This window comes from Euwallacea similis, chromosome 16 (genome assembly GCF_039881205.1).
Source record: "Euwallacea similis isolate ESF13 chromosome 16, ESF131.1, whole genome shotgun sequence".
NCBI lineage: Eukaryota > Metazoa > Arthropoda > Insecta > Coleoptera > Curculionidae > Euwallacea > Euwallacea similis.
Window position 1 is genome coordinate 506,455 of NC_089624.1, and position 27,537 is coordinate 533,991.

The 27,537-nt window shown below is 35.0% G+C and overlaps 1 protein-coding gene across 3 annotated transcripts; it reads right to left on the reverse strand.

Moving 5' to 3' along the window:
• Positions 1-908: 908 nt before the first annotated feature.
• On the reverse strand, positions 909-26,302 carry LOC136414023 (monocarboxylate transporter 14). 3 transcript variants are annotated; one of them, XM_066397811.1, is made up of 10 exons: positions 26,104-26,302; positions 11,579-11,812; positions 9,609-10,200; positions 7,608-7,877; positions 7,363-7,550; positions 6,718-6,931; positions 6,290-6,468; positions 4,782-5,004; positions 4,159-4,446; positions 909-2,499 (listed from the first exon to the last, which is right to left on the reverse strand). In XM_066397811.1, the coding sequence occupies exons 1-10, from the start codon at positions 26,182-26,184 to the stop codon at positions 2,378-2,380; spliced, it is 2,391 nt and encodes a 796-aa protein (XP_066253908.1). In that variant the 5' UTR covers positions 26,185-26,302; the 3' UTR covers positions 909-2,377. The 3 variants fall into 3 exon arrangements, with proteins under 3 accessions (XP_066253908.1, XP_066253909.1, XP_066253910.1); XM_066397812.1 differs by lacking the exon at positions 26,104-26,302 and adding an exon at positions 23,040-23,327; XM_066397813.1 differs by lacking the exon at positions 26,104-26,302 and adding an exon at positions 17,240-17,355.
• Between the last annotated feature and the right edge of the window lie 1,235 nt (positions 26,303-27,537).

A 27,537-nucleotide genomic window follows, 5' to 3' on the forward strand; every position in this document is an offset into this window, starting at 1 on the left:
AAATAGATTGAAAGTACTATTCACAAAAACGCGGTATTTTGTTTTATTAACATTTGTAAAACCTCGTTGATCAAGATATCCCCCCCCCCTCCCCTCTTCTTCTTCATTGTCACTGATAAAGGCAACGGTGCAAATTATCACTAAAAAAATTTTATTGGCGAACATTAGAACTTAATATGGTTAAAAAGGGATAACACTTTAAGATTATCTCAGATTGATTCGGGTTTATCAACAAGAAGGATCTAAAGCCCCATGGGCAACGGACTCGTCCGCGCCAATTGCTTGATGATTACATTTCTCAAGACAGTTGATCGTTGGGACTAGACTGTTTTAAATTGAGCATCCCAAAAGTACGTGGGAACACAACTAACCTATTTTAACTTAGCGAGAAACCAAACATAAAATTCTAACTCATTATCGACGACGGATTTAGTAAAGAAAGGAGTCAAATAAGATGATTGTGTACTCTCTATATATTCAAAATTACTTCTTAAATTACAAATTGGAAAAAAGTAATCGTTGTATTGCTGTCCAGATCCATCGATTTTTCTTGAAAGCACACAACTGTAAAATTGTACTTAGAAATTAGATTGACGAGTGGTGCATTGCAAATTCACATTGTTACTTCAGTTGACATTGTTTATAAGCCCTAGAAACTATAGGTATCTCAGAAACGAAACATTTGCAGATATGTGTATAAGAGTATAATTTTGCTTCAAGGTAACCCCCCAATGTTTGACAATATTTAGTAATAATGCTTTCTAAGCTTTATACCTCATTTTTTTAGGTGCATCTGGGTGACTATCTCTTTGTTTTACCCCCGATTATGTTTAATGCATAACAGAGACTCAGTGGTGACATCATCGTTCCATCAAATGAAATATTCGATAAATAATAATAAAAATACATTTCCGAGATCACATAACAATTAATTGTATTTTATTTTTTACATAAAATAGTCAAATAACTGCACAGATACAATACAGTTTACTATACATAGTTTAAACGACAAAGTGGCGAAGTATTTTATTGTAAGACAAGTCGCTTCTGAGCACTTATACAAAAGTCGGATTACGCAGGCAGGCAGCTTACCTAATTCGCTGCACAACAGACAGAGAGAAATTTATAATTGGACGATTTCTGTATGTCAATTACGTTTATACAGTAACTACGATTATTATTATTTCATTTAATCAATTATTAATCACCTACCTACCTAAATTTAAAATTACCTATATGTCCTACAAGCTGTATTGGTACAATAAAAATACATTTTCCTTTCATAAAAAAGTAGTACAATACTGTTGCATTGTTAAAAAGCTGATTTCCAAAAGTATATACATAAACATGGCTTAAGATGAGTGAGATAGGGACTTTTGAATTTAGTGGCCCGAGGTTTAATACATTTTGGTTCAGTTGTGTTTGGAAAAACGATCTACGATTATTCCTAAATCAAAATGATACAAAAATAATTCCTTTATTCAAGGAGCTTTTGCCTTAATTCTGCATAATTCCATGCGCTTAAGGAAAGCAAAACTGCGGTCTTGGTTATTACCAAAATTCATGCTATTCGCCATTATAAAAAAACAGCACGCTAAGTCATTTCACACGCAATACTATAGATCGGCACGTAAACAGGATAAAGCCATAATTTAATAATTATTTCGATAGCTAAACCTGATGTTGCTTTAATTCCACAGGTCAGGTCAATTAATAAAATACGTCCACAACGACAAATTTTTCTTAATTACTCCCAGCCTCAACGTTTCCTGCCACTTCTAATACTCCTCAAGCATACTGATCAACTTTACACTCGTAAGTATAGTTTGTCTTGATAATGTCATACACAAACATGCAGTAATCTAAATTTATGGGCCTATTTATTAAGTTTATTATCACTCCAACATGCCGGACTGACCCATTTAAAATCCATATTTAAAGTTCCTTTAAAATAGATTTTGAATCTCACAGCTCATGCAAATAGTGCCTTCATATTTATAATAATAAATAGACCCATTATCACATTTGACCCTTAATTATCTTAATATTATTTATAGGCGACTTTTCGGTAAATATATCAAGAACAAAGTTATTTTTTCTTTGGTGAATATAAGTATTTCATATATATAATTAATTATATTATAATATAATTTCAGGTATTTCCATTTAAAAATTTACAGAGAAATATTGAGGATCAACATTCTAAATAATTGTTCGCAATAAACAGAAAATTATTCTTGAAAAAATAAAAATTCTTAGCAACAAACTTAAAATAACCATGTCAAAACTTCTTGGTAATTATGCTTTAAAGTCGGCTATAACTGTTTGTGTTTGACATCAGTTCAAATTCAGCGAAAATGCTACTCTCTCATATGACTTACAAAACGGACTCAATTTGCTTAATTTCCTTTTCATTCGGGCTGGATGAAGTTTCTACTATTTTAGGCAGTGGTCTTTTCCCTCCCATAGTAATTGGCTCGTCCTCTTCTTCGTCTTCATCTAAAAAGAGGAGGATTCCAAGAATGTTTCTAATATCGTCCAGGAAGCTTTTTCACATGCACTATTTACATCAGGTTGAGTGATAATGGAGGTGAATGAAAATTAAATGGTGCGTGTCCGAATAATGTAATACTGAATATACATATGTATGTATGTATGTTGAACTATTAAGTAGAGCAGACACGAGGAGACGGAAAGAAATGAGATCGCAAATTATCCCAATGCGCATGCCTGGTTTGGATTTTTTTCTTTGGGAACATTTCAAAAGTGTTGTATAGTATCCGGGTATATAATTGAATGATGTTTAATAGGTCAATGGTTAACCTATGGTGGCCTAATGATACAGAAGAAATGCAAAAGGTCATTCGATTTTTTAGGGGCTATATCATATACAGTCATGTATTTAATGGAAGAAAACTAAATGCTATCCTGTGATTTTTAAATACCCTGTATAGCCGAAAACATTTTCTCCTTAGCACCTAAAAAAATTATTAACACTCTGTATTTAATCTTTTTTTTTCGAGCTATAATCGTTTTTCCTCAATCCTCCGCTCGCACAATATCGGGCACCCCTGTATTTAGACCAATTGTTACTAAAATTAAAAATACAACCCCGAAGTTTTCGAATTGTCGAAGCGTCCATATTGACCAGTTCGATTTTCTCGGGTACGTTGACCATTCGGCGGATCTCACTTATCACTATTCTGAGTAAGAGAAAATCGTAAAAAAATGCAAATTTACGTGATACGGTGTGAAATGTAAATTATGTTTTGAGGTAACTACTGGTTGAAACTTTCTGAAACACCCTGTAGATTCATATCTTATCAATGTGCCACAAATATTCTTTTGGATATACTTATACAAAATAGCATATATAGGACGTTCATTTCAAAAAGAACCACACAAAATATCTCTTGATTAGGAGGAAAATTTTAAATAATAAAAAAAAATAAAAAATACTACGCATTGTTCTTTCCAACTTCCGACTCCATTAACCGATTTAAAATTTTTTGACACAGTTATATAGCAAATTGAATTTCGCTTCCAATGATGTGCCACTCGATGGGGAGTTCCGTTTTAAATATCAAAGTAAGGATAAAAAGGGATAAGGGGTGACTGGTACAACTCTTTCTAATGTCAAATTAACTTTCCTCCTAGATAATTAAATAGACGGTTTTTTTATTATTTTAAATTTTTCTCCCAATCAAAAGATATTCACACACACAAAAGATAAAGGTTCGTTTTGAAATGAACATCCTGAATGTACATAGTACATAAATCGAATTTTGCTATGTGAGCTTATTTCGGTTACCAGAATTCTACCCCTAATCGCACCTCAAAATCAAAATTGTAGATTAACGAGTTGAGCATAGTGACGAGTGTAAAAAACAAAGTGGAATATTTTAGTATTGACTTAACCATTAAGTACTTAATAAAAATTTTTATTAATTTTGAGAACAAGTATATCACAAAAAAAGTATTTACTGGATTAAAAATAAAAATAATAAAACAAAAGGAATCTAATAACCAACAATATTTTACAAATTTGTACTAAAATACACAATAAATCGAAAAAGACAAAATAAATAAGTAAACATATGAAATGTGCCAAGTGAAATAGGATGAACATGCAAATCAATCAAAAAAACATCTTCTCACCTATTGGAGTGAGAGCATCACCCTCGGCCTGAGTTTGCTCTTCCTGGCCTTCAAACCTCTTCATGTAAGGCGCAAGGAAGCTGGTTATGGCGGAAACAGCAAACAAGCTACCAGCCACGTAAAACGGAATATTATACGAATTAGTTGCATCTAAAATAGCTCCTGCTAACGGGGAACCGACTATGGCCGCAGCTCCACGGAACAGAATCAGCAGGCCGAAGGCATTGGTGAGTTTGTCGAGCCCCAAAAGGTCCACGAGGATTATAGAGGTAAGAGAAATATAGCCAGCTGAAAATACTCTATTATCAGTATATTGATTTTACAAGTTGTTCCTAAGTATATAAGTTTAGCAACTATGGTACAATCCCTTGATTGAACCATGAAGTTGGAATTTGATAAAGTTGTAACAAAATATATATACATTTTGTTTTCTTTTCAAGTATACGGAGTGAGCTATAAAAGTTTGGGAGAATTAAATAGGGAAAAAGATGGTAAATTTATGTCACCAGTGTCAACTGTTATTTTCATTTACGTTATATGTTGCTGTTTCTGTCATTATTGAACTTTATGGACAAATTGAAGTACATCAAGACATTCCCCTAATAGGTTTAAAAAATACTTACAAACTGCAATACCAAAGGCTATAGCCATAACAACATAAGAGGCATACGAATGGCACAGCGGCGTCATGGCGACAGCAATTGTAGATATCACCAAACAAATATTGTTCACCATGAGAGCATTCACTTGTGGAAAATCAGCGAAATAACCGCATGCGACACGGCCCACTGTATTCGTTATGCCGATGATTGAAATCAGCAATGATGCATAAGTGTCATTAACACCCTGAAATACGCGAAACGTAGATATTCAGCTTGAACTGCATTTGTTTTAATGTATGAAAATCTTATTATCCAAAAAACCTCAAAATCAAAAAGGTTTACGACACAAAAGTTTTAACCTCCTCTCCTTCCTGCGGAAAGTAGGGTTGACTAGGGTTTGTTCCCTATAGGTTTCTTGTCATGTTTCGATTTACGTGGTCCTGAGGGTCACAAATGGCTTCATGGACGTGCATACTGAATGACTATGGGTATTGTAACGGGCATCATTAAAAAGGTCTCGCAGTAGGCAGCGAATAGTGAACGAGAGACGTTGATTAAGCCATTTATTTATCATAAAAGATCTGACTGACAACTGATAACAAATAAATTTATCCATTGTTCCATGTTAATGCTTCATCCAGGTCCTCGATATGTCACTTCTGTTAAGAATGGAATCGTTCCCCCAAAGAGTGACGTTTTGTTCACGAACTCTAATTTCCTTCTTTTCGTGAAAGGAACAATAACGGTTTTTTGGGGATGTGTATATAAGTGATTGTCGTTTCAAGTCCCCAAGAGGAAGGATTTTGAGAGCCGTTTGCGCCAACTTTCGCTTAGCCACCTTTAAAATGCCTCAAACTGACAGTTGTGTATATAGAAATGTCAATTGAAGCCATACCTGGACTAAAACTCACCTTGTGAACTTATGGTGAATATACAGGTTATAGGACAAAATATGACAATTTTACATATTGTATATTTTTTGATCTGAGAAAAAGATATGAACCCTTAGCATGTAATTTACAGAATTACGTATTGATACTGTCGGACTTATGATAAACGAGGGATTAACCGAAACACAAATTACGCAGGAAAAATTACAATACAAGAACGTAAACTGTGTTAAATAATACGTTACGATACTTCATTTATCTTCATTTTGCTTGCATAAATCTGGGTTATTTTCTGTTTCACATTAGTTACCTCCGCAACCTTCTCCTCCTTAATAATGCAAATTGAAAACGTGTGCGGTTTGTTAATTTGGACATATGGAAAAATGTACCGCCATAGATTCAATTGCTGGATAAAGAGGAGAATTTAAAGATTGTTGAAATTTTCTTTTTTTTCATTCTGGAACAAAAACTATAACCTAAATATAAAATCCTTAAACGTTAATGACAAAATCCTAATAGTGTGGTAATCTACAAATCATCACAAAGACAAGAAGAACGTTCACAAAAGTGTTGTTAATCACAGGATTTCGCATCGTCTTTTAATATCCATTACAATAAAACTAATCCTTTAATACTTACATTGCTTTTGGCACAGTCTGCGAGGTATACAAACGGCACATACAAGCCCGCCATACCAAAGAGATTAGACACAGCTATAAACATGAACACTGGATTCTTCAATAAGCTCATGTCCATCATTTGCGACAATGCCGACTTGAAACTTTCGGGTAAAGCTAGACAAGGGCAAATGTCGGCAGCTAAATAAAAACAAATTTCAATTAGTTTAGGTGGAATTTTATAACACAATTGTAAATATAAATATAAATTAAAAAATTATAAATAAATAGTAATTCTGCTATAATGTAAGAAATAATAGCTCGTGATTACCAACGAGAAATTAGTATATCTTGCCTGTCCTATATTCGATAAAATAAAGAAACTGTTTCTATGCTTTTCCATGTATCTAATAAAAATTAACTTTAAAAGAAAATTACAATCCTACTTACGAGAGCCGTCTTCTTCTAATTGCTTCATCTTGGGAATACTCATAATACTTTGTCGGTAGTTGGTTAGGGACTTTTGAGATTGATGAAACTCAGGTAAATTCGTAATGGAGCCGGAATAAAAAATGTCTTTTCGAGACATTGGCCTCACCATGTTGCCCTTTTTACTCGCCAGAGACAGTTTTGATGTCGTGAAGCCCAAGCTTTCTACATCTACCTAAAATGAGAAATTTTAACTGTATGGAATTTTTACAAAAACGGTAGTTCGCGTTCAACTGCAAAATCCACTCAGTATTATTAAAGAAAAATGAAGTTAAAAATTAACATACTGAAATTAGAAAAACGGTTTGGAAAAACAAATGAATCAAATTTGGAATTTTTCGAAAGCAGTTTCCTACTTGTAACCACCATTGTATCTGAATCCGTACGATCCTATTTGCTTATTGGTAATTAAAAGGTGCTTCGGGCGAATTCAGATAAATGTCTATAGACATTGGAACAAACTTGAATTAAAACATCTAAAAAAATTAAAGAAATTTTACATTAGGAAAAAAATGTAACATATTTCGTTTATGTGAGTAATAAGTGTTACGGCAATTTTGCAGAAACGTTTACAAATCTTCACCAATTTTCATTACCCTCACTTACCTCACTATTATTATTTCGACTAAGAAACGACCCTGTAGACGTATTTCTGAGTCTGCGCATATCAGCATTGGACCCAATTTTTCCCCTCGAAGCTGATTTAATCGGATCCAGGGTTGGCTTGAATCTCTCCCCGACGGATGTTTTCCTTATCCTATCGAAAGTCGGTACCGAACCGTTTTTAGGTAAACCTAACTCGAAAAATAAAGACTTTGCTTCGAACTAATTCAAAACATTTCATACTTTACCTGGCATTTGTGAGGAGAAGGCGGGCTGACTAGCGTTTCTTGGTAGTTTCGGGTCTTTGCCACTCTCTGCGGTGTTTGTTTGATTTTTGAGCTCCAACAGACGGGGATGTTTGATTTCGGTTTGACTTTCGCCAGGGCTGGGACTGCCGGAACTACCACTTTGATCCGTGATTTTCACCTCGGCGATAGTGGGAAGGGTTGGGACTGTTGGAATTGGTGTTATGGGGGTGCCCGGGGCCAACTGGTCCAAATTGAGACTTGAATGAACACCTAAATAGTTACTACGTTGTGAAAATGTAAGTGGTCATTTATTTAACCCTGAAAATTTTAAGTAAAAGTAACGGTCAGTTATTTTGTAAACATATAGTGTGCAATTTTAACTACAGTTTTGATAGATGCTATAATCATGGATTTTCTATATATTCGAAAGCGGGACGCGAGAATACCAAAAATATTTTCAACAACTCTGCGTACTTGGCTGAGATTATAATCGAATAAGTACTTTTTTCTTATATGCAACTAGCTGCTACATGGATAAGACCGCATTGAGTTTTTAGTAAATGGAAACGCCTTATCTCCAACTAATACATAGGGAACTTATTTAGTACTGCACAGTAGAATGTTATGTGCCTGTGCCCATCTTCACTTCGAGTATCTATAATAATTTTTCATATTCTTTTATTCATATAAAAAATGAAAGAATGCAACTGGGCAATAAGCGGATGATAATTTTAAATATACAAGGTACAGACTTCTATATCGAAATTCATTTTTTAAATGTTCGAATGTTTCGTAAAATTCAAGAATTTTGATTTTGCACTTGATAAGAATGACAATTTTAAAATATTTTCAAAAAGCAGATATTACAACTAAAATAATCGCACAGCTAAACCATACAAGAAATTATTACACAAAGCTGGGTTTTTTGATAAATAGCGAACAAATATTTTTTTACAACCAGCTTGTATCTGTGAAATAAATCCTGTAAAACTGTGCAAAACTATCATTATAGTTATTTATAATATTCTTAATTTTTAAATAATTTTATTTTTAATATGTATATTTTAACTCAATCTAAATTCAATCACGAACTAAAATGGCGTCACAATCTAAAGTTAATTTTTTTCACACCAAGGAAATAAAAATATTTTAAAACAATAAACAAATTCTGCGTTTCTGACGAGTTCTCACAATTAGGAAAAGTGCATCGACACAAGGATTTTGTATTTCTTATCAGCTAACGCTTCCGGTAAGAGATACGACATAATATTCTAAAACTTGATATGGTACCTATGGGTAGCGGTGCTTGGAAATTGTTTAGTCTGCAGATAGATAAAAAATAATGATTTGATTTAAAGTGTGGGAAAGCGTGTCATTAGTTTGATTTATTCTCATAGACGCTTAAGTGATTTATTTACTTCATTTGAGAGAATGAAAAGACGGTTCACGGGTACACAAGTATCGAAACTAAGACCACTAATTTTTGGATTTAATTTCCAAAATCCTGAAAAATTTAATAATCCCGGCTATCGACAATAAAACCATAGAGAAAAAAGTAAAAAATGTTCATACAAAGGGTAAAAAGATAAACCGTAAAGGACGTTGAAGGTTTAGAATACCATAAATCTACATATCATCGACGACTCGAAAATCGACTATATTACATTACTTATTAAGCCTCCTTATTGACAAAACGTGGCAATTTAAGTGGGGTTTAAAGTTTAAAGACTACGAAGCGAAAATTTGGATAACGAGCTTTGTTATCCATAAGCAGGAAAACCGCTTAATAACAATAAAAATAATCCTTTTTGTAACAGCTAGCAACGTATCGTAAAGTAACCATACATTGTTATCTAATTTACAATGGCAATAAACTTATAAATCTGTTTTCTATTTGCCCGAGTACCTCTTACACATGAAAGGTTTTATCATTATTATAATGAGCACGACAACTCCACATACTCACTTAGTATATAAAGGATTGATAAAAACCAAACAAACCTGGATCTATATTTAACGGCTGCTTCATCCTCTTCTCCATGGTCCCGTCAGGCAGTTGAACCATAAAATAAGAACCTCCGATGCTACCCCTTTCCATCTGGATCCGCCGTTCCTCGGCCATTCTCTGTAACAACGGCTTCTCCCCTGACTCCTTCGGATAAGTCAGCGGTCGCATCAGTGCCCCAAATAAGACACAATTTAAAATAAATCCTGCTAAAATTAAATTCGCACCCCTCCAACCGTACGATTGCAAAAGCATATCGGCAAGGGGAGCAAATGCAAAGGTACCAACCCCCGAACCGCACACCGCGATGCCCGTAGCGAGGGACCGTTTGGTTTCGAAGTAGTACCCCACGCACACTACGGCTGGCAAGTAGATTAAACCGAAACCTATTCCACCTATAAAACCGTATATTAACATTAAGGAGTTCACCGTTGAACAGAACACTGACAAGACGAAGGCGGACGTGGAAATTATGGCACCACTTATGCACACTGCGCGACAACCATACTTGTTCGTGAGGGCACTGACTAGAGGACCGGCACTAAGATACATCCCTGAGAGAAGAGAGCCAACCCATGCCGTTTTTCCCTGAAACAAAAGCACATAAAATTGATATGAACTCTGGGCTATGGTTATTTATGTTACAAGACCTGAAAGTAGGGTTTTGCAGGACAGGCCAAGTACATTCAGGGCGAACTGTAGGTGAGGTCTAGAAGATTGATGAGCGCTGCTAAACACGTTCTCTTTCCCGCAACGTACAATGTTTTTTACAAGAGACTTTAGCCGATACTTTATGCACATATTTTTTTATATTTGATTTAACAAAACAATCGCCTAAACATATTTTGCACAATAACAAAGAAGAAGCAAATATTTTTCAAAGCTTTGTAACATTATTTCATAGATATGGACCAGAAAAACAAGAGGGATCGAAAAAACAGATAGTGAAAAATGGTATTATTTATCCTTTAGATCAACTTTCTGTCTTGACTGGCAAACTACAGAAAGTGGCACATTCTCGCGTGAAACTGCCGCTGACTGATAAGGCAAATCGCAAAAAAAAATTGCGCGCCTGCAGCTGAGAATTAGGGTGTAGGACAGTGAAACAACTTATCTAAGAAAAAACCGACGTTTTATTGAAATTGACAGCAAAACTATGATTTCGACTACGTTATCTAACTAAACAGGAATATTAAAATAAAAGATCCAGAACGAAGTCATAACAATAACTATTAAAACATATTATGACCTAGCAACCATGTCCTAGTATCATTGAAAATGTGGTAACCGTCAGCAAAGCTGAGTCAGCGCTAGAAGCAAATAATATGTCGACCAGGAATTTCAGACAAATAATAAATAAACGTATTTGCAATTCACCCGCCATATTTCATTAATCAGACTTCAAAGTTCGAAGTTATTCTAAGAAAAGTCAAAACATTGCATTGGCCCGATTTCCTGCATAAGATTAAAATAATTCGTAATTTTATTGAAGTTTTAGAGAGAGGTCAAATATAATCTGATTACGTTTTCATTTCGTTCGTATATTCGGAACTATAACTAGGTGATCTGCTGCGAACTGAACAGTATGAAAACAGCGTTAATATGTGAGATCACAGTCGCATTGTAGCTGTAAAAGAAGAAATCATAAAAGAGATCGTCGGTCATCGGAGACCAAATTGTTGAATCTGGATCGTGGAACGTTTCCTGAGAATAATGTCAAAATGATTCAATCAATACAGTCCAGTTCCACAGGTCATTTTGACATCATTTCCCAGGAGAGTTGCTCATTTAAAAATCTGAAGACCAATATTCGCTGAAACCATGTACTTGGAAGCGACAAGCTTTCGATCATAGAATTATAGGTACCCTTTTTGGATTTATTACGAAAAGGAATATGACGTTTAAAAGGACTAGATCATTTGTTTTGCTTCAGTTATGATTTCTACAATATTATACATTCCTTTACCTTTGACTCGCCGTAATAATCAACCATGGGTTGAAGGAAGACACCAAAGGTGTAGGCAATACCATCGACTATCATGTTACACATGAACGAAGCAAATACCACCACCCACCCGTAGCCCCCATCAGGGGGTGGTGGGAGGTCGTGATAGTCACAGTAGGAGAGCTCGTCATCATCCCCTTCCTGTTGGTCTGCGGTGAGACCTGCTGTTTCCTCACAGGCAACTTCACTATCAGTCTGAAAAAAAAATCATGGCACTCAGTACAAAGGAAAAGAAAACACAAATTGTTTGGTTTAGTGTGTTTACAAATTTAAGATTACATTCTTGGCAGACTGCCTTGCTTTTGCGACTACGTAACAGGATGTTGGATGCACTTTAAATTTTTACGTAGCTAAATGAAATGTGATGTCTATATTGTTTATATTTTCTCACATTACAGTGGTTGATTTTGCACTTATCTACTAATTCATCATAATTAAAATAAAGATTATTAGAAAAACGTGAAATAGGCGTTGAAATGTCGGAGGCATGTCTTAGATAAATACTTTAGCTGTTCTCTATTCGTCGGATATATGATGGTAAATAGCAAATGGCTTAATCCACGCGCTACATTTGCGATTCAAGGTATACTGGAAGATTTTTTTTTTGATCCCCTATTAAAATATGTTCATTATTTTAATGATTTGTCCTGTAAGAAAATTGCAAATGGATAAATTAGTTGATTAGTTAGAAATACCATATAATTAGATAGAAAACCTTAAAGCTGAATATAAAAGATCTGGAATTTAAAAAAAATGTCAGGTAACATTAGTGGATTTTGGTAACTTTATTGATTCTGCAAAAACCATAAACATGTCGGGGTATGGAAGTTGTCTAAAAAATTTTACTCATGTTTTTCTCGTAATCCAAAAATCATGTGGTAAAATCCTCACACCTGTTAAGGGGGGGGTGCTGTACAATATGTATTAATTAAACAAAAATCCCTCTGTCACAAATCTGATGGTTCCCTTGTAAATAATATTTAGTTATGTTTGCATACTAACAGCTTTGATTTTTACTAGGGCTTATAGTATCTTTATGAAAGTGGGACAAATATTAAGTAACGCCAACTTACACCAAAAATTGCCCTTATTGCGCCAATAGTTCAAAAAGAAGACACTACTAGTCGAAAAGCGCAATTGATAAAAGATCATGTTTATCATGAAAAAGGTAACGATACAATTATTCCATGTACAAAAAAGCTGTTAGCACATTGATCTGGTAGCCTTTCTGAACTGAGTTTATTAAACGCCTGAAATGAAGGCATTATTGTTCAAAAACGTAGGTAAATGAGTACAAATTGAAAATCAGACTACGACCCACACACTATACACATAAACAAAACAACACTCATCGCGTATTCCTTTCAAAGGAATTTCAAAATATTCATAAATTTGCATACCACTGTATAGTAAACACGAAGAAATTATCAACATAATCACAATTTATCATAAAATGTATTGCAAATAAATGTTCAATAGCAGGCTTCGACAACCTTGAAGAATAGTGTAAAACTCTTACGCCTTTAAATTTTAAACCAACAAGCAAACGAAATCATTTTAACAATGAAATTTTCCACTGGACCGCAATATTAAATTGCCACAAGCTGTATTTGCGTAAGTGTGAATATTTAGTCAATGTTAGTCAACGGTCGTTGATTTGAACAAAGGTACTTTAATATACTTCGTTAACGAACGAGAAGTCAAGGATGAAATACAATATCGCCAATTTTTCGTTATAAATAGTTTCAGTTTAATACACCATCATCATCAACAATTTCCGTTTACAATGGTACCTTTGAAAATGTCTGTAAAAGTGAATTTTTGAGGTCAAATGGTATATTTATCTATAGTTGCCACATTAACATTTCCAAAGGCTACATGCGATGCGTTTAACTTTAGGCAAACGTCGATGAGAAATTAGCTAAGGCTTTGTCATGGCTTGTGCTAAAAGTATCTCTCAAATTTTGCTTTCGCATGCGAAACTAACTAATGCTTGACTGGGATTTACATTAGGAATCCCTCGAATATTAAATTCAAAAATATTATAGACAAGAATGACCTCACTGCTGTGGCTGACTTCAATTTCCAACAATTAATTTCTCACCAGGTGCCTGTAGTAGTTCAAGTTCGTTCAGGTTAAAACCTGTAGTAGTTCTTCAATTTCATGGTTGTAGCTGGGTCAGTCATGTGCCGGTATTTCTTTTGCCACGCCATAGTAAATGTGCTCTGCAATACCTCCCTGGAACATGCCCATATATCGCTTTTGCGTATTCATGGTTCTTGAATCATGTATTTTCACTTTAAATTTGCGTCCACTAGTGCTGACCGATCGACCCACTATACATACATGTAGGATCGCGTCCCTTATAGATAGGCGTTACTTTTAAGCTGGATACATGTTAGATAGTAGGAATTAACTTCAAGATTGTCATACCCCTGGGGTACGACCCTGGTGGGCATTAGTTGGGGCATGGGAATTTCCCATGCTATGCCTTGTCGGTATTGGAAATCCCCGCAATAAACCGGATCGGCATTGGAACTGCCTATAATATACTTTGTCGGCATTTGAATTGCCCTTAATAAATTTCGTTGGCCCTATAGTGGCAGTTCCAATTCCCAGCTTAAGACGTAACGGTTTGATGCGGCGGGTGGTGCAGATGGCACCCTAGCCAGGGTACGCCCATGGTTTATCACCATAGGCTTTAGTATTTAAGATTTTGCAGAGCATGTACAAGCTCTCTTTTCTTCTGGGTTCGGTTGTCGTTGGTAACTCAGAAGTCGCGTCCGCGCTCGCTAAACTCACAAGTTACTTTATACTCTCTTTTGTTCACTTTACATTAATAAACGCATACTTATAGTCCTTTCCTATCTGTGATTTCATTATAAGATATAAACACCATCCTATATCTACAGTAGTATCAAAACCCGATACTACATACATATACGAGTACATACAGTGTGGAAGTTTTGGATGGAACAGTCCATATAACTAAGATGCTGAACATATGCGGTAAAATCCTGGGACACGTCGATTTTTATTTTTTCTTGCGGTTTTTTTTAAGGTAAATTCATGTATACAGAGTAGTCCAAAAGTCGGGTACGACCACCAATTTTGTTTTTTCAAATGGAAATACCTATTTTTTTATTTCATTTTTGAATTCTACGCAAATTTCTAAGTGTGTTTCATGTACCGTGTCCTATACTTAAACGCAACAGATCTCGAGAAATTGACGAATATACGCTACACTAATCTGTGTTGGCGAAATTTTTTTGGTTTGGACAAAAGCACAGAGACGTCTCTCAATTGAAAATCCTAACACTCGACTTAGTAATTTAAGGTAGAATGGGTTCGTCCTCCTTCTGTGGTTCCTCATACCCCTTTTTTCATCACTTTGCAAAATACTTTTATTAATTTGCAGCTAATATCAGTCGATTTAATGGAGTAAACTGAATTATTTCATAGAAAATTTTAAAACGTTCTATGGAGAAAATAAGTGCAAAGTATTATTAGATAAATGAAATTTGAAATCACTCCAAATTTATTTTAGCACTCGTCCGGTTTGACATAACTATTGTAGGTCAGTTAATTTCCGCGGGTTTTCCACATGGCCGAAATTTATTTTATTGCCATTTGCAACTTCCACTAGATTGACTCTTTTTATTGCTGGTTTCCTATTTACTGCTGAAAATCTAAAAGCACGAACGACACGCCAAAGCAGGATATTTAAACTCATTTAAACCACATCGAAATCAAAGTCTACACCACGTAATCACTTAAAACAATTCACTCTTGAATAATAAATAATCGACCTTGTCCTACAATATAAATTCTATCACATTCTTGTTAATAGAAGTGCGTAATTATTGTTGCTAAACCAGCAGCTGTTTGTCACATTAAAATTATCCTCAAGAGTTTATCGGCTCACTGTGAGAGTATGTAATAAATTGATTATTATACTGTTGCATTATTTTGTTTCGATAAAATTAAGGGTTAATGATCTTTCCATAAGGAACTTCGGAATTAAATAAAACAATACTATATTATATATTTGTTTTTGCTTTCATTTTCTAATGTGCCCCATTGTTTCGTGGAATAATACAATAGTAAAAAACCTTTCATAATATTCACAAGTAAAAAGAAAAGTTTCACATACAGAATCTGATTATGCCAGTCCTAAGCAGATTTGAGCCCCTTCTTTCAAGTGAGTCTTCTTAATTTTCCTCCCTCTTTCTTTTACCGCTTTGCTTTTTTCGCACATCAAACTAATCTCAAACCGAATTACCTTGTCGTCCAAGTTATTACATTTTAAAGGCATAGAGGTCTGTTGCTGTTAAACCTTCTGTAAAGGTTGCCTTAATATCAAGGATGTGGGTAATTCGTATTAACGAAGATTTTTCCAGGCCTAAGAAGTTTTAACTTCCCTACACGCGAGCTCTTAAATAAATGCATTTTTTTTTGTTTTTACCTACGTGTTAAATTTTTTCTACTCTTTTGCCCGTAAATTGCAACTGGCTTTAGAATTATCTATAGCAAGAAATCAACAATTATAGATCAGTGTTTTGTAACGAACCTGCATTCTGTTATGTAATAATATTACGCACAGCTTACAGCTAATTCGTACTGATGTCTTAGTACATCCAAGTCAACCTAAACAAATGTTGTCTCTGGAAATTATCATAATGAAGATTTTAATAAGTTTATGATGATATTGTAGGAAAAGCATTGTACAGAACTCGCAATTGAGGCATATTCCTTCGCTTTAATCGCATAAACTTTCGTCTCGCTTGTAAAATGCATCTTACTATTCCCGTAATGTAATATGCTATTTCGTGCTTCCTCTGGCTTATTTTTGTAAACTGATTTCAAAAGCGTTGCTCAAAGTGAAAAGTTAAAATTTATCAAGTATCGTGAAACGCTACCTTTAAGATTGAAGGTAATTTGATCAAGTTTGTAAGAGCTAATTCTAAATAAACTTTACTCTTTGCTTGTAGATTCCAGCCTGTATCTGAATTGAGTTTCTAAAACAGTAGGATATATAACGTTATTACATATCTTGGTTGCTATTCTAAAGCATCTAACCTGAACTAATCACCTCAAACTCGCCAAACTGTAACACTGTAACTTTCCATATTAAAGATTATAGGTGTTATTATTACAGGATTATTATGGTATGGTCCAGCGGAGCCCCTATTTCTGAAATTTCTTTATTAACCACTTTAATGACATACTTTCACAAGCTAGTGCGCAGCCTTTATGAGCCATTCTATACGCGAAGTATAGTTAAAAGTAATAGTTATATGCACTTCAAATAATGGTTTGCAAACCAATGAGATGTGACAGATAAAAATTGATTCAATCGTAATAGAGCTATCGCTTTAACAGTATTTTAACGTCAGCACTCAATGTACAAGATACTTAATACGTTGATGATTTATTAACTTTTGTTTAGTGCTATAGAAAGTTTAAGGGCGATTATTACCAGATTTTCTGGATTAACATGAAAATTCAAAGAGACTATTCATAGAATTTTCCTAACTACCAAAATGGCAACTCCCATCTAACACACACGACAGAACTTGAACTTAGAAGAATAAACTAGATCAAATTAAATTTGAACTTACCTTAGAATTGACCATTTTACCAATAGGAATTTTAAAAGTGGGAAAAACAAAAATTAGAATTTCTCAAAATATGACCGACATAACGATTACCGACGAGTCCTTAACCAGCCTTGGAACTAAATGTTTCTCTCAAACTGAACCTTTATCTCCAGTCTGATAAATCGGGCTCACTTAAGATGATTATACCGACTATAGATTAGGAGCTAATTTGCCGATATACATGATGAGTATGTATAAAGACGATAAGGATTATTATCGTTCCACAAGGCAACATATTTAGTTATAAATTTTCATGCAACCCGCTGCTTAAATCACAATAGGGAGGTGTGAATACAGTCTTAGACAGACTATAAAATGATCTATAGCTTAAAGAAGAGTCTATATTTTGAGGCTCATTTGAGCATAAATAAAAAAACCTCTAACGAGAAATTTAATGGGAGTTTATACGAGATGTTAACCTGGCTATAATGTAGAGAATGAAGGAAGTTATAAAAATATAATATAACTTTAGGGAAAACTGCTTTCGGCACCTTTTGAGTCAAAACCCCCTAGGAGCAATTGCAAATCGGTAAGTCAAAAACTACGAAATTTATTTCCAATTTACAGAAATAAAATAGTTAAACATCCTGTAGAATGAAAACAAATTTCAAAAATAAATTTCAATAAGAGCTCCACAACTTTAGTATTTAATATGTATTTTTTCGGAAATCTGTTAGGTATCCAGATTAGAGGGCATTTTATTTCGAACGCCCTATACAAAACTCTTTACAATCAACATTTAAGCCAATTCTCCATCGTCAGAAAAAGTCAAAAATATGTACCAAGAAGTTTCGACTGATGTAGTTCGCAGATTTCTGACTGTCTGTCGGATCTCCCACATTTCTTGATTTTTGTCGTTTTACTGGTGGATAATGTTTTTGTTAGATAACAATGATTTCGTACTTACAGGCAAAATTTATCAGATAAAATATGAGTTCGTGTTATACAACAAAATTTAAGAGGCCTTTAATTTGAGTTTTCAGATTCAATCCGCCGCTAAAAATTGTCGACAAATTAAGATAAATATCGAACTTCCTGTTGTCACTCCCTTACACTTTTTTACGCCATTTGTAATATACTCCAGACACCATAAACGATGACTTCGTGTGATTGTAATCGTACATAAAACAAACAAGATATAGAACCTGATTTGTCATTATCAACAGTTGCGATTGATAGCATCAAATTAACCACCCCTTTTAACTCTTTCATTAAGCTGTTTCCTAATTAGTTTATAGTTTATTACAAATAGGAAACGTTAAATATGGCACAATTTATCATGCTTTTACTGAAATTAATTAACCATTGTTGGCTAAACTCTGTACTACTAATGAACAAGTTTTGCCATATTATTGTGATACATATAGATATTTTTACCTGGTTTGAATTTCTAAGAAGCATGTGCTAGAGCATGTGATGGTGGAGAACAAACATCGATCAACTTGTTTGCAACGCTCTGTGTAGGTAAAATTTATTACATTTGCGACTAAAGTAATCACTGAATAAATTGGATTTTTGCTTTGAATGTTTGTTATTTCAGAGTAAAAATATAAACCACAGGGGAGTAAAGTTTTTCAAACCAACATGACAAAACCAATTTCGTAACTGTAGCAGTTTAGGGCCAACAAATCAAAGGCCCGGAAAGGGTACCTAAGAGATCGGGACTCTTAATCAATCATTAAGCGTACATGTCAAATTGAAAATGAATTGAAAATTTTGAAAAGAACATCTGGTAAGCACTGTCATAAGGTGTCTCCTTGTGCATTGCTCTTGACACATTATTTAAAACACTGATTATTTAATCAAGGTTATTGTCTATTCAGTTTAATTTGATTGCATTATGTCGTTACCGATATGGATGCCCATAAAGCGAGTTTGCGTTTCCACGAAGTGCGGTAAAGGTTAATAAATACGAGTCGTTGCGTAATTACAGCTGCAGCATTCACCATTATCCTCCTATTCAATATTCAATCATTTCCAATAAAATTTCCTAACAGTCCAGATGACCGTCACCGACACATCGAGGACATGGAAATGTCGGTTTTAGGATTAAAGCGACCACTCCTAGCTTAATAAACTGGGGCATATATACGAGAATAAGTACGTAAATGTATCATGTGGAGCAGTTAATTCACTTGACAAATGCAAATTAACTATTGTGCGGACTTCATTTCTGATGATCTCCAGGAAATGAGTCAGAGCCAAAAAAAAAGCAAAACCAAAACAACGGCTGAATATTAAAAAAAGAGTTCAAAGGTCAATATGCGAGGTTTGTTATGTATAGATGGTTATATTTATCGTCTGCCATGCTTTGTTCTAGATTATTATTAACAATGCGAATACCAAAACAAAGTGAGCTAATTGTAGATATGTACAGAAAGGCTTTGATGCACTGAGGTTTTCTTTGTGATTCATAACAAAAACAATGATATAGCGGTTAATGTGGAATGTCAGGTTTGGAGAAGACGCAGTCCAAGAATTTGATTTAATTTTAACAAATACAAAATAAGCACTCACTTAATAAGAAATAGATCATTTCCACTATTCATAGTAGCATTGATAATGATAGGATGTGATAGATGGAAGTATACAAATTTCTTAAGAGTCTTATGGAATATTAATTTTGGACACACTTTTCTATAAACATTTATATCGGCTTTAAATAAACACTATCGGGCAAAAATGTTCCCTCCATTGAAAATTGCATCAAAAAGATTTTGTTGCAAAACTTTTGGCGCATGAAGAAACTCAGACAAAAAAGACAACCGAACTCCTTAGTAGTACTACTTAGTAGTAGTAAGTGCCTAAAAGTTACTTAACGGAGATTGTTATACTGCAGCTCATCCAAACACCTCAGAATTTTTGAATTTTTAGAAATGTTACAATACTTTGCCCTAGAGTGTAGTACCAAGTCATCCAGGTAAACTGTGAGAGGTAGACCACTGAGTTTCCTATCAAGATCAGAAAATTTCTAACTTCCATATCCGTAAATTTTATGTTTTTTGATCATTTGGAGTTTCCAACCAGTTGTTAAATTGGTGGGAAAAAATACTGGTTAAAATCGACAAATCCTTCGGAAATTATAGAAAGAAGATATAGGTCGTCAGCAAAAGACGAAATTGCATTTCCAGCCGAGCTTGAAAATATCTAACTTTTCCATTGATGAATGAATAGAGAAATTCAAGACCCAATCCATGAATCTAAGACACCTGAGCAATTTGGGATATCTTTTCATCCAAGTTCTGGAGCACTCTTTATTTTATATGAGGACCCTGGTTCACCTTAACATGACCTACTAATGCAAATTACTCTGAAGAAATACAAAATCTCGAAATCAACATACGTATATCCATATATGGCTACCTACGTAATGTTACAGACTTGATTTGATTATTTAAATATACACCATACCAACTCTAGTACACGCATACATATCTGCTGCTTATCTATGATTTCTGCTGCTCAGTAAATGTGCGATCATGCAAATAACACTTAATAGGTACACTAATTTTGTCAATTCCAGTGCTAATAAAGCTTGTTGGACTTAATGAATATGCCTCACCAATAACTTACATACGAGTCGAAGCTAATATACTATTTGCTTAATTGATTATAAGCCTTTAACTTGACTACAAATTCTGAAATGTCCTCATTTTTTGGGTTTAACTTTGGTACTCAGTTGTTATCAAGTTTTATCGTTTTACTTCGTTAGAGAAAACAAATATTGATAACTAGCCACCTGATACCATAATCGATTTTTGAAAAACCAAAATATAATTTAATTCAGAAAAACTGTTAAATATTGGTTTTTAGAAATAATTAAAAAAAATTAAATAATAAAATATTAGAAAAAAAATCCTACGAATGTTCTTTAAAAAAAGGATATTTTCTCAAATCGAGATCAAAGCTTTTTGTTGGTTTTTTTCGGCTTTAATTATTTCCATCCAGAAATTTTTCTAGAAGTTCAAGCAAAATAAATGAGACATTATCAATATCGGAGTAAAATGAAGACTGTGCATTCTCTGTTTAACAGATTTTAATTTTTAATAAAACTAATGAAAACAAAATCGTGCGGAACAACATTTAAACCCGGGAAAACTAAAAACTACAATATCAAGAATCCATTAACAACAACAAAATTTCTTAAGATTGTTTTCACTTAATAACAGGGAAATTAATTTTTGACTATTTCCTATTATTTTATATTGACTATTAACATTCATAATGAATGTGACGAGACAAAATAAGTTCACCCTCATCTTCTGCCGATTGAATATTCTAGTTTAAGAACTCATTGCAATAACAATTAAATATTAATATTTTTTGTATAAACTTATTAACGGGGAAATTGACCGTGAAACACTGTTGGAAAACTATGTTCATGGGTACCTACTAGAAATACTTGAAACTCGTAATTTAGAAATGGCAAATAACTAAATCAATATTTTTGCCCTAAAACATTTAGATCTAATTGTAAAACCGAGACGATCAAAAATATAATGTTCAATGATTTTCCACCGATGCATCCTTAATGATTCTCTGATGATGGGAAAAAGAATATCTGTAATTTTAAGCCTCAGTTTTGAGAACGTGAATGTACGGTTTTGCTTTTAAGAGACGAACCGAGATACAAACTAAAAACGGTTCAAAAGAATAAATGGCGTATAAGTTCTAAAACCACATTTTATAGTATCTCCAAGCAATTCATTAAGTAAACAAAATACAGTACCTACTTGCACCGAATATAAAATGAAGGACAGTGACAATATCTACTACAGTTTTTTTATTGCAATCCAACTGATAAAATCCTTAAAACCTTGGAACTTCGTTAGATAGAAATTCCCTGTTCTTGAATGGGACGACTTCCAAAAATACACAGAGGCAGCGCTGAAAGGTCAACAGTATCTGTTTCTTTGTTTACGGCTGCTTGGCTTATTTTAAGTTTAGGAATATCAGAAATTGCAATAAAGTATAAGCTTCAGATACTATACTGTATGAATAATGTAGAATTTGAATCTCTAATTAAGGGTCGAATTAGCCATATGTTGTTAACTAGAACATTGCGCTAGTTTCCGTAAGAATTAAGAATCTGACCGGAAATGTACGTGTTTTATTTGAAAGTTTCTACGAAATAAAATGCTGGCATACAGTCAAAGGTGATAGTAAGTTAAAAATAATAATTCTTAGTTAGTTTTTAGTTAATAATAATCGAGCGCCCAGCACTGAAAAATCAGTCCAGTTAACTTCACTAGAAGGTTATTCTCCACAAAAACGATTAAACAAAAACTGAGCAGTGGCGTGCCGCCCATCCCTAAGTTTTCATAGAAGTTATCCTCCTTATAATGCTAACAGCAACGTGTGCCCAAATTAGTACCTTAAGGCCAAATTTTTCAAATTGCGGATAACTTGCCAACAAGAAAATTTCCGTGGAAGTGAAGAAATTGACCAATGCTCTGATTCGATTTCGTAGTTTCTATGGAAATGATCTGGCTGGCAGAGTGACCACGCGTTTGAAAACCTTGGGTGGACGATAGATCAAAGTGCTGGCATCGTCATCTGGATGACATTTTCATGCCTTAAAATTGAAATAATTTCCCAAGTGAAATTACCTGGACTTAGATTTTTCAACACTTAAAACATTATCTTCTTGAACTTTACCACCAACGACGGTACTTTAGACGATTAATCAAGTACGTTTGATAACATAAATTACGATATCAGTTACTCTATCACTAATAGTGGCCAAACATTGATAACGCACCCTACTGGTCTGGCTGATCTTCCTGGATCTCGGCTGTCTAATATCGGACAAATTTCCTGTGGACATAGTTGGAAATTATGCGTTAAGAGTTCCTCCACAATCCCTACTCTTTTCCACTGTAAAATTCGGAAATTTAAAAGAAAAAGTACTGACACCGATTCATGTTAACAGCGTCTCCAACGAGAAATTCGCGAAGCACGCCCATTTTCCATAGCGATATCGAAACCACACGTGGTGAACGGTACCGCCGATATTTTCAACTGGCTGCCGCACTGGCGCAGTCCACGCTGCGTCGGACCATCAAAGTTAAGTCGACTTTTCATGTCAAATATATAAATTCAGTATATAGGCAGGAGTGACGTCACATTGGATTGGAACGACTTGCCTGATTGGAAGCATGAAATGGCAGTCGGTTGCGGAATGTTCAATTGGCGCCGCGTGTCTGGGTGAGCAGTTTATTACAAGCAATGTGCCTATTTAAGCTGATGTGAGATGGAGCGGTTATTAAAGGGAGCCATCAATGGGTAATAAAGGCACGTTCCAGCGGCTATTATTGCATTAATTTGAGGAAATTGCTGCATAAGCAAAACAATTTAGGTGTACTTGTGCGAATCGCTAGGTACTATTATATGTAATACCTAGACCGCACATAGCTCGGCGGAGATCGAACGTAAATTACCAAAATCGTTTTTCTGACCTAAATTCTACAATAAAAAAACATACTAGTGAATAGTTTTTTTTTTCACGAGCATGTGCAAAACATCACTTTCTCACACTCAATGCACACGTTACGGTACACGACAACCGTACACCGAACATTTTTGTGTGAAGTTCTCTGTAAAGCTTCAACCATCAGGCCACACTGGACTTATTGGCAGGTAAAATTTCTACAATTGTGCTTCTCCTAATTTACTGACAGACCGAGTCGACCAAAAAGATGCTATTCAGCCAAGTTGATAACGAGCATATACTGTAGCAAGAAAAAGGAAAAAAGAACACCACCGTAATACCCCTGCATCGAATATCGATTATGCGAAACGCCTCAACCGGTCTAAAGGATGATTCATATTATCGATCAAGTCGCGATCATTCAAACATTCATTTTATACCGTTTTGACTATGGCTTGACCGTGCATCCCCATATGAATAAACAATGTACCAATCAAACGACAAGAGTTTATTCATATTTTGATCAGGTTACGGTATAATCAAGAACTGGCCACGGTCAGGTCAACTATTTCAGCCTTCATTTTGCATTGTTTATTCACATTAACGTGAAATTATCAAGTCATAGTGTTACAATATTTGACCGGGCCGATAATGTGAGTCGTCTTTAAATGATAAAGAAACACCCCCTATATCACGTAATTTTATTTGAAACTTTTTTCCAAAACCCTTCGTTTTCCAGATATTACGCTGTCTCAAGTTTAATAGACCCTCTGTATAGCTAAAATCCTGACTAGAAAATTCCATAATTTTCTTAGAAATATGCAAACATTAACGTGCCAGATTATTCAACCTGCGTACATAAAAGAAAGCAATAAATCACACGTCGAGTCGGCGCCGCAATACACCCTTTTTTCTCTTCTAAGTCTGCATGCGCCAGCCGCTTGTCGTAACACTGCCCTCCTAAGGCTGTTGATCTCGAACACACACACTATCTCGTTAACCAATCCAGACGAACGACTTTCCTTTTTACTTTAAGGGTCCACTGGATCATGTAAACCACATAATTAATCTTCTTTTAAACCGTGTAAAGCTCTCACAATTTTGATTCAATTTGGGCGAGTTTTCACCTTCGTCCGCAAATTTTACAACCACACGAATTCGCCTACTTGAAAATCGTAAGAGTTAACTAGCAACTCATATCTTTCCTTGGTCTTGGTATGATATAAACAGTAGCTTTATGGACGGAATCTCGATATGCCATTAATACGAGGGCTAGGTGTTGATTCTCATGGTATTGGTCCGTCACCGTGTTTGACAAACGTTGATCCACGGTACGATTATAGCTCTCCATCATCTCTTCCGACACTAGATGTAAGCGAATTGTTCTTGTCTTTCGAATTCTGAGAAGCTCCATGAGCTGCTGGAACTGCTGACTTGAAGTTATGATCTTTTCTCTACCCTAGCGCTCGATGATATTCTCTAACTGGTTCTATTCGTAAAAGAGTATTGTACCCAGACCATAATATTCAATTTTTTCACAAATGTTTCATGGGTTGCGGTCGTGATCAATTAGAACGTTGGTCGCGTAAATGGTAAGTCGAATTCCAAATCCACTTATAACATCCAACATTTGATTGAAATTGGCATCGTGTAGTTGGTATATTCTTACAGTGACGACAAAATTGCGATCACGCAGCGTATTCAACAGGACCACCTACACGTTATTTATAGATTTCTCTTTGTACTGTATATTTATGACAACTTATCCCACTGAAGATGTAAAGTTGCCCATGTTACTTCCTTAAGGGCCAAATTACAAACGCACGGACAGCTTAATTTGTACAGAATAGAAATGATCCAAGGCAAAGTCATGCATAGTTTTCAGTTCCTTGGGTGGATAAAGTTAACAGGACATTCAGAATTTAGCTCTCAAATCAAATTTTTCGTAACTATGCTGGTATAACCATTAGAGAAATTATGTGAATAATTACTGGTTGTTTCAGCATCATTTACAGTTTAGATATTCGCGAATCGTTTATCTCTACTCAAAAATTATGTCCGTTATTATCAGTGTTAATATGCACGACAGAAACGAAGACCGAAAAGGAGATGAAGAAAAGTGATTTCGAGTCTCCGACGAAGGGCAGTGAGGTACTTGCCCTACTAAACCCTTTAAAACAGAGTATATAACGACTGTATTACAATGATTAAATTGTATTGAAACTATACTGATCAGTAAGCTAGTTAAGGAAGAAAGGCACCTGAAATCAAACTTAGGGACTCGATTCTTGGGATATTTTTTTAATATGGCAAAATTTGAAATACACCTCTTCGAGCGGTTAAAAGGCCATTGTCCTTTCATATTAGATAATACTGGAAAGTCTGAGTCACTTACCAAATTGTCCGAATCCCGTCGTGAGTTGCATTTTTCGGGATCGTCTTCGGTGCCCTCGTCTCTGCTCTCAGCCTGGCCCATGGCGACGGGGGCGCATCAGCAGAAGCTCAAAGCAGCCCCTTTTCGTACGACATGGGGTCACTCACACAACACCACTCAGGCCGATCGTTCCAGCTGGAGGGTCGGGCACCCGAATAGGAGACGGCGTGCTTTCGGCCGCGCCGTTAGGTTGCCATGGTTACAGACCGTGACGTCAACTGCGGCGTCGCGTCGCGCCGGGTGAAGAAGTGGCGGCACTGTCATTGTCCGGAGCCTGAGGGCGAATTTCACGCCGTGCCCAAAGGGTTGTTTTTGCGAATCACATCTCGGGGGTTGACGGGAAGGGTGCCCTCAACAACATTGTCGGTATGAAGATTGAAATATGATTACTTATTTCGGTGCGATGCGTGTTCTTCTCCTGTAGTTTTTTGGGAATAATGCTTCACGTACTAGTAGAGGTTTTTAGAGCGATAGAATTGTACGGGGTGTCGCAAAGAATGCGAAAATCGACAATGACAGAAAAGCCGTCTCCGTCTTAGTTTCGTAGAGGCAGGGTTTCTATAAAAAAAACTCTGCATTTTGAACCCTCTCTGTGTTTCGCCATCTTTCAAGATGTCAAGAAAGTAAAAACTGATAGAGGATTCCATAAAAAATATATAAATAAATTGCAAAGTTTTTTTTTTAAAAAACCCCGTCGCTAGGAAAACAAGATGGCGAGTAATTTCCTGTTATAAAAATCATAAGATTGCGAATGACTCTTACTTCAATAATAACTGAGATACCCTGTACAACATTCTCTATTAAAAATAACAGACTGATAGTTCACCCTTTCCTAAGGTGGACGCAAACTTTTTGATTAACAGTTAACGTTTCGGTGACAAATCTCTCTTTCCTTTCGCATGCAGTTCTTACTATAAATAGTTAACAGAAATTTTACAAGAATTTTAGCAACGATCCAAAATGGTTTCGAAGTGATGACGTGTTGATAACAACATAATAATTTCGAAACGAAACCAACTAGTGCTGATTACAGTTCAGGTTAATTCAAATTAGGTCAAGTTAGAATTTTCCAAATTTTAAAACGGTACATTCCTGAAATTCAAATTGTGTAACGTTGCTCCAATTTAATCAATTTTGTATCTTTTATAGGTACCAAGATCCAGAAACAAACACCTTGTATATATACTTATGTATATATATTTTTTCAAGAATTATAATTTATAATGTTAATAAGGCTGGATAATACATTTATTATTGATTTTAATATTTCATTCCCTCGGTAAAAATGGAATAATCATTATTTCCCGCTAATTTGAAATCCTAACAATACATTTTAGATATGAGCATATAGAATGCGCCGTTGCCATTTTCAATTCGCGGCTTGAAACTTCCGAA

Bases quoted from the DNA above. Each gene is read 5' to 3' on its own strand.
- LOC136414023 (XM_066397811.1), bottom strand. From the start codon at position 26,184: ATGGGCCAGGCTGAGAGCAGAGACGAGGGCACCGAAGACGATCCCGAA. The intron at 11,813-26,103 runs GTAAGTGACTCA...TTTTTTTTTCAG, and splicing joins GACGGGATTCGGACAATTTG to ACTGATAGTGAAGTTGCCTG. The intron at 7,551-7,607 runs GTAAAGTATGAA...TTTTCGAGTTAG, and splicing joins CTTCTCCTCACAAATGCCAG to GTTTACCTAAAAACGGTTCG.